The sequence below is a fragment of the Eschrichtius robustus genome, chromosome 9, assembly GCF_028021215.1.
Source record: "Eschrichtius robustus isolate mEscRob2 chromosome 9, mEscRob2.pri, whole genome shotgun sequence".
Lineage (NCBI taxonomy): Eukaryota > Metazoa > Chordata > Mammalia > Artiodactyla > Eschrichtiidae > Eschrichtius > Eschrichtius robustus.
In genome coordinates, this window is record NC_090832.1 from 124,782,746 (window position 1) to 124,796,079 (window position 13,334).

Consider the following 13,334-nt stretch of genomic DNA (forward strand, 5'->3'; position numbering starts at 1 on the left):
AGGAGACCCCAAACACAGTAAGAAAGATAAGCAAAAAGAGAAGACAGAAAAACACACAGCAGATGAAGGCACAAGGTAAAAAGACACCAGACCTAACAAATGAAGAGGAAATAGGCAGTCTACCTGAAAAAGAATTCACAATAATGATAGTAAAGATGATCCAAAATCTTGGAAATAGAATAGACAAAATGCAAGAAACATTTAACAAGGACCTACATGAACTAAAGAGGAACCAAGCAACGATGAAAAACAAAATAAATGAAATTAAAAATACTCTAGAAGGGATCAATAGCAGAATAACTGAGGCAGAAGAAAGGATAAGTGACCTGGAAGATAAAATAGTGGAAATAACTACTGCAGAGCAGAATAAAGAAAAAAGAATGAAAAGAACTGAGGACAGTCTCAGAGACCTCTGGGACAACATTAAACGCACCAACATTCGAATTATAGGGGTCCCAGAAGAAGAAGAGAAAAAGAAAGGGACTGAGAAAATATTTGAAGAGATTATAGTTGAAAACTTCCCTAATATGGGAAAGGAAATAGTTAACCAAGTCCTGGAAGCACAGAGAGTCCCATACAGGATAAATCCAAGGAGAAACACGCCAAGACACATATTAATCAAACTGTCAAAAATTAAATATAAGGAAAACATATTAAAAGCAGCAAGGGAAAAACAACAAATAACACACAAGGGAATCCCCATAAGGTTAACATCTGATCTTTCAGCAGAAACTCTGCAAGCCAGAAGGGAGTGGCAGGATATACTTAAAGTGATGAAGGAGAAAAACCTACAACCAAGATTACTCTACCCAGCAAGGATCTCATTCAGATGTGATGGAGAAATTAAAACCTTTACAGACAAGCAAAAGCTGAGAGAGTTGAGCACCACCAAACCAGCTTTACAACAAATGCTAAAGGAACTTCTCTAGGCAAGAAACACAAGAGAAGGAAAACACCTACAATAACAAACCCAAAACATTTAAGAAAATGGGAATAGGAACATACATATCGATAATTACCTTGAATGTAAATAGATTAAATGCTCCCACCAAAAGACACAGGCTGGCTGAATGGATACAAAAACAAGACCCATATATATGCTGTCTACAAGAGACCCACTTCAGACCTAGAGACACATACAGACTGAAAGTGAGGGGATGGAAAAAGATATTCCATGCAAATGGAAATCAAAAGAAAGCTGGAGTAGCAATTCTCATATCAGACAAAATAGACTTTAAAATAAAGACTATTACAAGAGACAAAGAAGGACACTATATAATGATCAAGGGATCGATCCAAGAGGAAGCTATAACAATTGTAAATATTTATGCACCCAACATAGGAGCACCTCAAGACGTAAGGCAAATACTAACAGCCATAAAAGGGGAAATCGACAGCAACACAATCATAGTAGGGGACTTTAACACCCCACTTTCACCAATGGACAGATCATCCAAAATGAAAATAAATAAGGAAACACAAGCCTTAAATGATACATTAAACAAGATGGACTTAACTGATATTTATAGGACATTCCACCCAAAAACAACAGAATACACATTTTTCTCAAGTGCTCATGGAACATTCTCCAGGATAGATCATATCTTGGGTCACAAATCAAGCCTTGGTAAATTTAAGAAAATTGAAATGATTTCAAGTATCTTTTCCGACCACAATGCTATGAGACTAGATATCAATTACAGGAAAAGATCTGTAAAAAATACAAACACATGGAGGCTACACAATACACTACTTAATAACGAAGTGATCACTGAAGAAATCAAAGGGGAAATCAAAAAATACCTAGAAACAAATGACAATGGAGATACGACGACCCAAAACCTATGGGACGCAGCAAAAGCAGTGCTAAGAGGGAAGTTTATAGCAATACAAGCCTACCTCAAGAAACAGGAAACATCTCGAATAAACAACCTAACCCTGCACCTAAAGCAATTAGAGAAAGAAGAACAAAAAAACCCCAAAGCTAGCAGAAGGAAAGAAATCATAAAGATCAGGTCAGAAATAAATGAAAAAGAAATGAAGGAAACAATAGCAAAAATCAATGAAACTAAAGGCTGGTTCTTTGAGAAGATAAACAAAATTGATAAACCATTAGCCAGACTCATCAAGAGAAAAAGGGAGAAGACTCAAATCAATAGAATTAGAAATGAAAAAGGAGAAGTAACCACTGACACTGCAGAAATACAAAAGATCATGAGAGATTACTACAAGCAACTCTATGCCAATAAAATGGACAACCTGGAAGAAATGGACAGATTCTTAGAAATGCACAAACTGCCGAGACTGAACCAGGAAGAAATAGAAAATATGAACAGACCAATCACAAGCACTGAAATTGAAACTGTGATTAAAAACCTTCCAACAAACAAAAGCCCAGGACCAGATGGCTTCACAGGTGAATTCTATCAAACATTTAGAGAAGAGCTAACACCTATCCTTCTCAAACTCTTCCAAAATATTGCAGAGGGAGGAACACTCCCAAACTCATTCTACGAGGCCACCATCACCCTGATACCACAAAGACGTCACAAAGAAAGAAAACTACAGGGCAATATCATCACTGATGAACATAGATGCAAAAATCCTCAACAAAATACTAGCAAACAATCCAACAGCACATTAAAAGGATCATACACCACGATCAAGTGGGGTTTATCCCAGGAATGCAAGGATTCTTCAATATACGCAAATCAATCAATGTGATACACCATATTAACAAATTGAAGGAGAAAAACCATATGATCATCTCAATAGATGCAGAGAAAGCTTTTGACAAAATTCAACACCCATTTATGATAAAAGCCCTGCAGAAAGTAGGCACAGAGGGAACTTTCCTCAACATGATAAAGGCCATATATGACAAACCCACAGCTAACATTGTCCTCAATGGTGAAAAACTGAAACCATTTCCACTAAGGTCAGGAACAAGACAAGGTTGCCCACTCTCACCACTATTATTCAACATAGTTTTGGAAGTGTTAGCCACAGCAATCAGAGAAGGCAAAGAAATAAAAGGAATCCAAATCAGAAAAGAAGAAGTAAAGCTGTCAGTGTTTGCAGATGACATGATACTATACATAGAGAATCCTAAAACTGCCACTAGAAAACTACTAGAGCTAATCAATGAATTTGGTAAAGTAGCAGGATACAAAATTAATGCACAGAAATCTCTTGCATTTCTATACACTAATGACGAAAAATCTGAAAGTGAAATTAAGAAAACACTCCCGTTTACCATTGCAACAAAAAGAATAAAATATCTAGGAATAAACCTACCTAAGGAGACAAAAGACCTGTATGCAGAAAATTATAAGACACTGATGAAAGAAATTAAAGATGATACAAATAGATGGAGAGATATACCATGTTCCTGGATTGGAAGAATCAACATTGTGAAAATGACTCTACTACCCAAAGCAATCTACAGATTCAATGCAATCCCTATCAAACTACCACTGGCATTTTTCACAGAACTAGAACAAAAAATTTCACAATTGGGGGAATCATGCTCCCTGACTTCAGACTATATTACAAAGCTACAGTAATCAAGACAGTTTGGTACTGGCACAAAACCAGAAATATAGATCAATGGAACAGGATAGAAAGCCCAGAGATAAACCCACGCACATATGGCCACCTTATCTTTGATAAAGGAGGCAAGCATATACAGTGGAGAAAAGACAGCCTCTTCAATAAGTGGTGCTGGGAAAATTGGACAGATACATGTAAAAGTATGAAATTAGAACACTCCCTGACACCATGCACAAAAATAAACTCAAAATGGATTAAAGACCTAAATGTAAGGCCAGACACCATCAAACTCTTAGAGGAAAACATAGGCAGAACACTCTATGACATACATCACAGCAAGATTCTTTTTGACCCAGCTCCCAGAGAAATGGAAATAAGAACACAAATAAACAAATGGGACCTAATGAAACTTAAAAGCTTTTGCACAGCAAAGGAAACCATAAACAAGAACCAAAAGACAACCATCAGAATGGGAGAAGATATTTGCAAATGAAGCAACTGACAAAGGATTAATCTCCAAGATTTACAAGCAGCTCATGCAGCTCAATAACAAAAAAACAAACAACCCAATCCAAAAATGGGCAGAAGACCTAAACAGACATTTCTCCAAAGAAGATATACAGATGGCCTACAGACACATGAAAGAATGCTCAACATCATTAATCATTAGAGAAATGCAAATCAAAACTACAATGAGATATCATCTCACACCAGTCAGAATGGCCATCATCAAAAAATCTAGAGACAATAAATGCTGGAGAGGGTGTGGAGGAAAGGGAACCCTCTTGCACTGTTGGTGGGAATGTAAACTGATACAGCCACTATGGAGAACAGCATGGAGGTTCCTTAAAAAACTACAAATAGAACTACCATACGACCCAGCAATCCCACTACTGGGCATATACCCTGAGAAAACCATAGTTCAAAAAGAGTCATGTACCAAAATGTTCATTGCAGCTCTATTTACAATAGCCAGGACATGGAAGCAACCTAAATGTCCATCGACAGATGAATGGATAAAGAAGATGTGGCACATATATACAATGGAATATTACTCAGCCATAAAAAGAAATGAAATGGAGGTATTTGTAATGAGGTGGATGGAGTTAGAGTCTGTCATACAGAGTGAAGTAAGTCAGAAAGAGAAAAACAAATACAGTATGCTAACACATATATACGGAATCTAAGGGAAAAAAAAAAAAAAAAAAGGCCATGAAGAACCTAGTGGCAAGACGGGAATAAAGACACAGACCCACTAGAGAATGGACTTGAGGATATGGGGAGGGGGTGGGGTGAGATGTGACAGGGTAAGAGAGTGTCATGGACATATATACACTACCAAATGTAAAATAGATAACTAGTGGGAAGCAGCCGCATAGCACAGGGAGATCAGCTCAGTGCTTTGTGACCACCTAGAGGGGTGGGATGGGGAGGGTGGGAGGGAGGGAGATGCAAGAGGGAAGAGAAATGGGAACATATTGTGTATGTATAACTGATTCACTTTGTTATAAAGCAGAAGCTAACACACACTTCAATAAAGATGTTTAAAAAAAAAATGAATGGATAAACAGAAGGTGGTATATACAGAAAATGGAATACTATTCAGCCATGACAAAGAATGAAGTTCCGATACATGCTACAACATGGATGAACCTTGAAAGCATTATGCAAAATGAAATAAGCGAGACACAAAAGAACAAATATAACATGATTCCACTTGTATGAAGTACCTACAGTAGGTAAATTCATGGAGACAAAAAGTTAAGATTAGCAGTTAGCAGGGGCTGAAGGGTGGGATGAGTAACAGAAAGTTATTGCTTTGTGGTTATAGAATTCCTGTTTGGAGTGGTATAAAAATTTTGTAAACAGCTAGTGGTGATGCCGGTACTACATTGTGAATGTAACTAATGCCACTGAATTGTACACTTAAAAACAGTTAAAATGGCAAATTTTATGTTACATATATTTTACCACAATTTTTTTAAATTGGTAATGTAATATGCTCCACTCCCCCCAAAAAACCCACATTGAATTGTATGCCTTACATGGGTAAATTGTATGGTATATGAGTTACATATCAATAAAGCTGTTAAAAATCAAAAAAAAAAAAAAAAAAAAAAAGAAAAAGAAAAACCACCTCACACACTAGCTCAGTATATTTTAGAGAAGAAAGAAAGGCTATGGCAAGACCAGTTAGGAGGCTTACTCAGATGGCCCAGGTGAAAGATCAAAGTAGTCTGAATGAGGGTGATGGCAGTGGAGATGAGGTTTAATACATAGATCTGAGAAATATTTAAGAAATAAAACTGTGATGTCCTGCTGGAAGAATGGAAATTGCTGAAGAAGATGGACATGCCGAAGACTTGCAAATGACATTTACCGAGGAAGAGAAATCAAGAAGAATAAACTGGTTTTATGTTTTGTCTGTGTTTTTGTTTGATTTTGGTTTTATGATAAGGCTATGAGGAAAACATTAAGTTTGGTTTTGGACATAAAGTTGAAGGTATTTCTGAACATCCAAATAGGATGGCGATACCAAGAAGGCAGACGGAGAATGAAGTGTGAAGCTCAGATGGCAGCGGTGGACAGGCAGTTTAACGTTGAGTCTTTAGGGTACAGCTGATAACTCAACATAGGAGCTCAGGAAATATCAGCATAGAAAGAATGTAAGTGAAATGAGAAGACGGCCTGTAAGTGAACTTCAAGTACGACGAGTCGTTGGCAATATGGAGGTCACTGCTGAACTTATTAGCCTGAACTGTTTCAGTTTAGTAATGGGATTGGAAGCCAGAATGGATTGAGAAGTGAGCGGGTGCTGACAGCTCTTTTGAGAAATCTGGCTGTGAAGGAAACAGGAAATTGGTAACAATAGGACAACTGCTGGAAAACGTGTGGGGGATGAGTGAGGGATAGATTACCCCACCCATTCCACATGTGAGAGACCTGCGCATATTCAAAACCAGACGGGAAAAAATCTACTTAAAAGGAAAACACTGAACATCCGTAAGAAAAAGAGAGGGATAATTAATAGTTGAAGCCCTCAGAAGTGGGAAGGGGTTAAGATACAAGGTACAGGTATAAATCCTAGCCTTAGATGGGAAGGATAACTCTTCTACTGTAAAACAAGAAAGGAAGATAAGATGAATACAAATAGAGGCAGATTTGTGTGTCTTGAAGTAGGAAAAATAAAGAAGTTATGTCTTTCTATTTAAAAGTATGGTCTACAGGACAACACTCATATAACTTACCATATAACTTACGTTTTTTCTTCTATCAGAAGACTATTCATTTTTTAAAAAATATAATAGATGTAGGGTCATTACAGAGAATGATAACCAATTAAAAAATTTTTTTTCTAATTGAAAATTTGTCTGAATAGAAAAACCTCATGAGATGTGTATACATATGTAATGCTACATTTATGAAATATATATGTATAAGTGTGTGTATGTGTACAAGTAGCACTCAAATGTAGTTTGGACATGGAATGCCAAGAAGTTGATTTGTTTTCATCATTATTAAGAAAATCCTAATTGAAATAAATACTAGACAAGACAAAATGAGAAACAGATTGAATGTTGAGGCTGATAAACGTCCTCTTCATAATGCCTTGTACTCTTTTAATTAATCATTTCTGTAATAAGGTTGCTCTTCTCTTTTGGACTAAGTTCTACATGAGCAGGGGCTATGTTACAGTTCACCACTGTAACTCTGGTACCTAGTGTAATGCCTGATACAGAGCAGCTAATAAATATCTGTCAACATTAAGACAGCATCTTACATTGCACCCAATTTGTATTTATGAGCCTATCAAAAGAGCCTTAATATTCTCACTTCATCGTAAGTAAACATTATGTAAAATGGTTTATCTATCTGTTTTGTATGTTACGGTTCCATTTAAGATTTTTATTTTAAAATAGCATTACACTGCTAAAAAGTATTTGAAAAGTTAGGGAGATAGACCAGATGACTTCTTCAGGTTAATCTCTCTCTCATTTTCTGTACTGTAAGTTAAGTGGCTCAAGAACTTTGGTTGTAAATGTACATAGGAAAGCCAGTCACAAAATCAAAAAAACTATGTTTAAACAGTTCATCTAAACCAACAGTTTCCAATGTTCTTGGAAGACTCTGACAGTTCCTCAGGAGCTGCTTACAGGACAGGTAGGTAAGGTGAGGTTAAACTAGTTTGATTCCCAGACCAGACCCCTCTCCTCACTTCAATCAGAGAAGTTTATATTACCTGTTTGATAAAATAATTGGACATGATATTTGATTTTAAAAAAGGGTTTAGGGAGGAAAAAAAGAGGTTTGACAGTGAAAAATTATCATTATGAAAAACAAAATTATTAATCTGGTCACAACTAACATTTTTAATCACATTTTTGTAATTAAACACTCCCTAAAACACTCTAGGGAGTGTATTATTTGGGAGATGTCATATTAGCAGAAATAGGGAAAAAAAACTCCACTTAGTTAACCAACTTGAAACATAGGCCAATGTTGGAAGAAAAAACTATCTGATGCCCCAAGAATGTTTGGTTCCCTTTTGAATAATAATTAAGAGAATTTACAGATCATGGTGAAACTATGTTTAGATTTTCATGGTTCATGTAGGCATTTATAATATGAAACATCTTTGTTAAACTCCAATGTATTTTAAAATCAGTATCAAAAATAGCTAGAGAAAAAGCTGGAAATACCCAAGTCGCTCAACAGATACAAATAAACAGGTGGGTTCATAGCCAAACAAAGAAATATACTACTCAGCAATAAAATGGAATGAACTACTGATACACTTAACAACTTGGATGAATCTCAAAATGTATGCTAAGTAAAAGAAAGATTTTTATAAAAGCACATGCTAATAAATGATTCTATTGATATAAAACTATAGAATATCAGAGCTAGTCTATAGTAACAGAAACAGATTAGTAGCTGCAAGGAGACAGGACGGAGAAGGAAGGACTGCAGAGGGGCATGAAGAAACTTCTGAGAATGATGGATCTATGCACTGACTTGAATAGCTGGTGATGATGGTTGCACGAGGGTATACGTATGCCAAACTTCAAATCGAATACTTTAAATATATACAATTTACTGCAAGCCAATTATACCGAAATATATCTTTAAAAAAATACGTTAATTTTGAATGTAAAAGAATGTATAAAAATCTACCTCATAAATTTTTAAAGATTATTTCAGGATATAGAACCACCATAGCACATTTTAAGGTAGGAAAATGATTATTACCTTACAACTTTTGCAGCCTGGGAACTTTCAATTCCTTTAAAACAAAGTTTTTTGACATGATCTCCGGAGCTTTGGCCAGTAATAGATTTTTTTTCTTCTAGTAAGAAATCCCAGAATGACTTGGATGAAACTGAATGTAGAGAAGATGCCCTGTAAAAAAACAATAGAGATCATGTAAAAACACTCATTTTTGCTGGAAGTGACAAGGTGATAATGGAGAGTATACCAAAAATTTTACAATGATATAATTACAGTTTTCAATGTGATGTTGGATTCTTGCTGTCAATTGTAGACTAATCAAAACTGTGTGGAAAAAACAATAAATGGAGACCAACACTGGTGATAACCCAGATGGTGAAGTAAAAACAGCTATTATAACTATGCCTCAGGTAACAACAAAAAATATGGTCAGAATAAATTAATAAGAAAATCTGTATAGACCTATACCTCTTTTAAAAATTGAATTAATCCCACCAGTTTTTTATTGTAGAAATTAACAAAGTGATTCTATAATTTATATGGAAATACAAAAACCTAGATTAGCCAAAGTCATCGTAAAAAAGAGAGATACAAAACTGGAAGAAGATAAAACAAGTTACAGTAATCAACACAGTGTGGTATTAAGGATTAACTGATCAATGGAACAGATTAGAGAACCCAGTAATAGACCCTCATGTAGATAGTCATTTTACTTTCAATAAAAGAACTGCCAAAGCAACCCAGTGGGAAGAATGTTTTCTATAATAAACAAATGGTTTATAGAAGGAAAAAAAACCTTGACCTTTATTTCACACCATACCCCAAAATTATTTCAAGATGAAATATAGAACTAACATAAAAGCTAAATATCCTGGAAGAAAACAGAAGACTATCTTCATAACTAACTCTGTGGTAAGCAAAGGTTTCTTAGGACATAAACAGCAATAACCATCAAATCAAGAAATGATAAATTGGACTTAACCAAATTAAAAACTTCTGTTCATCAGAAGATATCGTTAAGAAAACATATCGTTAAGAAAACAGAGAAAATATTTGTAAAACATACATCTGGCAAAGGACTTCTACCCAGACTCTAAAAAGAAATCCTAAGGACTTCCCTGGTGGTGCAGTGGTTAAGAATCCACCTGCCAACGCAGGGGACATGGGTTCAAGCCCTGGTCTGGGCAGATCCCACGTGCCTCAGAGCAACTAAGCCCGTGCGCCACAACTACTGAGCCTGCGCTCTGGAGCCCGTGAGCCACAACTCTGAGCCTGCTCGCCACAACACTGAAGCCTGTGCGCACTAGAGCCCGCACGCCGCAACTACTGAGCCCACGCACCACAACTACTGAAGCCCGCGTGCTCTAGGGAAGGTGTGCTGCAACTACTGAGCCTGTGTGCTGCAACTACTGAAGCCCACGCACCTAGAGGCTGTGCTCCACAACAACAGAAGCCACTGCAATGAGAAGCCCACGCACAGCAACAAAGAGTAGCCCCTGCTCACCATAACTAGAGAAAGACCACACACAGCAATGAAGACCAAATGCAGCCAAAAAAAAAGACAAGGCAATTTCAAAAGGCATGCAGAAAGGCTCTGAATAGACACTTCACAGAGGAAGAGATGTTAATTGGTCAATAAGCACGTGAAAAAGTGTGCTCATTACTCATCAGGGAAACACAAATTAAAACCACAAGGAGAAACTACTACATGCCCACCCAAACAGGTAAAATTAATTGACAATACCAAATGCTGGCAAGGATGTGAAACAGCCAACAGTCTCATAAATTTTGCTGGGAGGATAAAATGATACAAATGCTGTGGAAAAGATCTGGCAGTTTTTTTAAAAAAGTAAACATGCATTTTCTGTAAAATCCAGCAATTCTACTCCCTAGTGTTTACCCAAGAGAAGTTAAAATATATGTCTACAAAAAGCACTAAACAAGAATGGTCAGAGTAGCTTTATTCTTAAGAGCCAAAAACTGGAAAGAGTCCAGGTGTCCATTGACAGGAGTAAACACAAATTGTGGTATATTCATACCTTGGAATACTACTGAGTAATAAAAAGGAATAAACTATTGGTATACACAATCCAAATAAATCTGAAAAACATGCTGAGTGAAAGAAACCAGACACAAAAGTATATTATGTTTCATTCTAATTACATTAACTTCTAGAACAGGCAAAACTCAACTATAGTCAAAAAAGAAAAACCACAACGATGGTTGACACTGGGGTGAGAGGGGGGCAAAGATAAAAAGAGAACTTTTTGAAGAAAATTTTCTGGGATAATGGTAATAATGCTCAGCAATTTACTAAAAAGGTAATAAACAATGACCAATTGGGCTTTATTTAATGCAAGGTTGTTCTAACACTCAAAAAAAAAATCAATCAGTATAATTCATCACATTAACAGGATAAAGGAGAAAAATCCTACAGAAAAGTTCTATGATCCAGTCAATGGATGCATCAAAAAAATTAAATACTTAGGGATACAATTAACAAAACGTGGCTGGACATGATACATATACTTAAAACTATAAAAGACTCCTGAGAGATTTTAAAGAGAATCTAAAGGATACCATGTTCTTTCTTAGGGGACTCAATGACCCAATACTGATAACCTGTCAATACTCTTCAATTCATCTACAGATTCAAAGCAACACCCAAGAAATCCCAGTAGGCTTTTTTTTTTTTTTTGACAAGCCAAATGTAAGATGTATTTAAACATGGTCAAAACTAAAAATAGAAAAAATAATTTTGAATAAAAAGAACAAAATCAGAGAAATTATACTATCTGATTTCAACACTTATAAAAGCTATCATCAAATGCACATACATATAGGTCAAACGGAACTGAGTAGAGTCCAGAATTAGACCCACACACACATCATGGTCAACTGACTTCCAGCAAAAGTGCCAAGTAATAAAATGGAGCAAGAACAATCTTTTCAACAAATTGTGCTGCAACAACTAGATATCTGTATGAGAAAAAAAAGAATAAACAAAAACCTTGATCTCTACCTTACCCACATATAAAAAGAAAATCACAAACCCAATCACAAAAGCTAAATTTAGGAAACATCTAGATCAAAACAAAAAATTTTTGTAACAGAGTAGTCAAAGATATAAAAAGCCCTAACTTTCAATGAAAACCAAAAAAAAAATGGATGTAATGGGTTTTACCAAAATTAAAAACTTCTGCTCCTCCAAAGACAATGTTATTACGAAATGAAAAACCAAAATACAGACTGGGAGATAATATCCACAAAACACATCCAAAAACGTCCTTATTTCCAGAATATAGACTCTCAGAATTCTAGATTAACAAAATAGCCCAATAAAAGGCAAAAGATCTGAAAAGACATTTCAGAGATATGAAAATAGCCAATAAGCCCCCAAGAAATATAAAATAAACCACACCTACGAGAAGACCTAAAATTAAAAAGATTAAATATACAAAGTGTTGGAAAGGATGTGGAATAATGGGAACTCTTACACACTACTAGTAGGAATGTCCAATGGCATGACCATTTTGGAAAACTGTTTGGTACTTTTCCTAGGAAGTCAAACATTCACTTAACATACGAACCAGCAATTCCAATCCTAAGCATTTACTCAAGAGAAATAATAACATAAGACTTGCACATAACTTTTTTCATAAAAATAAACTCGGTATTTCTCAACCATAAGAAAGGAAGAGATTATTGACACCTGCAACAACATGGATGAAGCTCCAAACCTTTATGTTGAATGAAGGAAGCCAGACACAAGAGAGAGCATACTGTACTTACATGCCATTTATAAGCAGCTCCAGAACAGCCAAAACTAAGCTGTAGTGATTGATAGAAATTTCATCAGTGGTAGCCGGGGGCATGGGTAGAGGGTGGGGGTTGGTTGAGAAAAGGTAGTGGGATGGTGGAAATACTTTTCTTAATTGGAGTGGTGATTACACAGGTGATACATCTGTCAAAACTCCCACTATACACTTGAAATTAGTGCATTTTACTGTATGTAAGTTATACCTCGGTAAAGTTATTTCAAAAAAACGGAATACACAATGAAATCTACTGTACTCCTTCTGAATGACTAAAACAATTTTTTATGGAAAGGAAGTGGAAAAAGGTCAACTCACATACCACTAGTGAGAGTGTTTAGTGGTATCTACTAAAAATGAACATATACATATCCTACAACCCGGTAATTTTATTCCTAGTTATATACCCAACAGAAATGCAAATATGTTCAACGAAGACGTGAACTAGAATATCTACAGCAGCACTAACCCTAACAACAGTAAAACAACAAAGCTACTAAAATGCCAGCAAGAACTGAATGAGTAAAATAAATTGTGGTATATTTACACAATGGAATATTAGACAGTACTCATCAAAATATGAATGAATTTCATAAATATAATGAGCAAAAGAAGCTAAAAACAATAATGATTCTGTGTGTGTGTGTGTGTGTGTATTAAAAAGGGAGAGATTACTCTATGGAAGTAGAAGTCAGGATGGTGGGTTGGGGGAGGGGACTTCTGAGATGCTGGTAGTGT

General features: G+C 35.8%; 1 protein-coding gene across 2 annotated transcripts in view; it reads right to left on the minus strand.

The window, feature by feature from the left end:
• The window catches only part of IBTK (inhibitor of Bruton tyrosine kinase), a 102,435-nt gene that overhangs the window by 12,469 nt on the left and 76,632 nt on the right, over window positions 1-13,334 (minus strand). For both annotated transcript variants that reach the window (XM_068551673.1, XM_068551672.1), the window contains exon 26: window positions 8,803-8,952. In XM_068551673.1, the coding sequence (XP_068407774.1) occupies window positions 8,803-8,952 (150 nt within the window). The remainder of the gene's footprint in view (window positions 1-8,802; window positions 8,953-13,334) is intronic.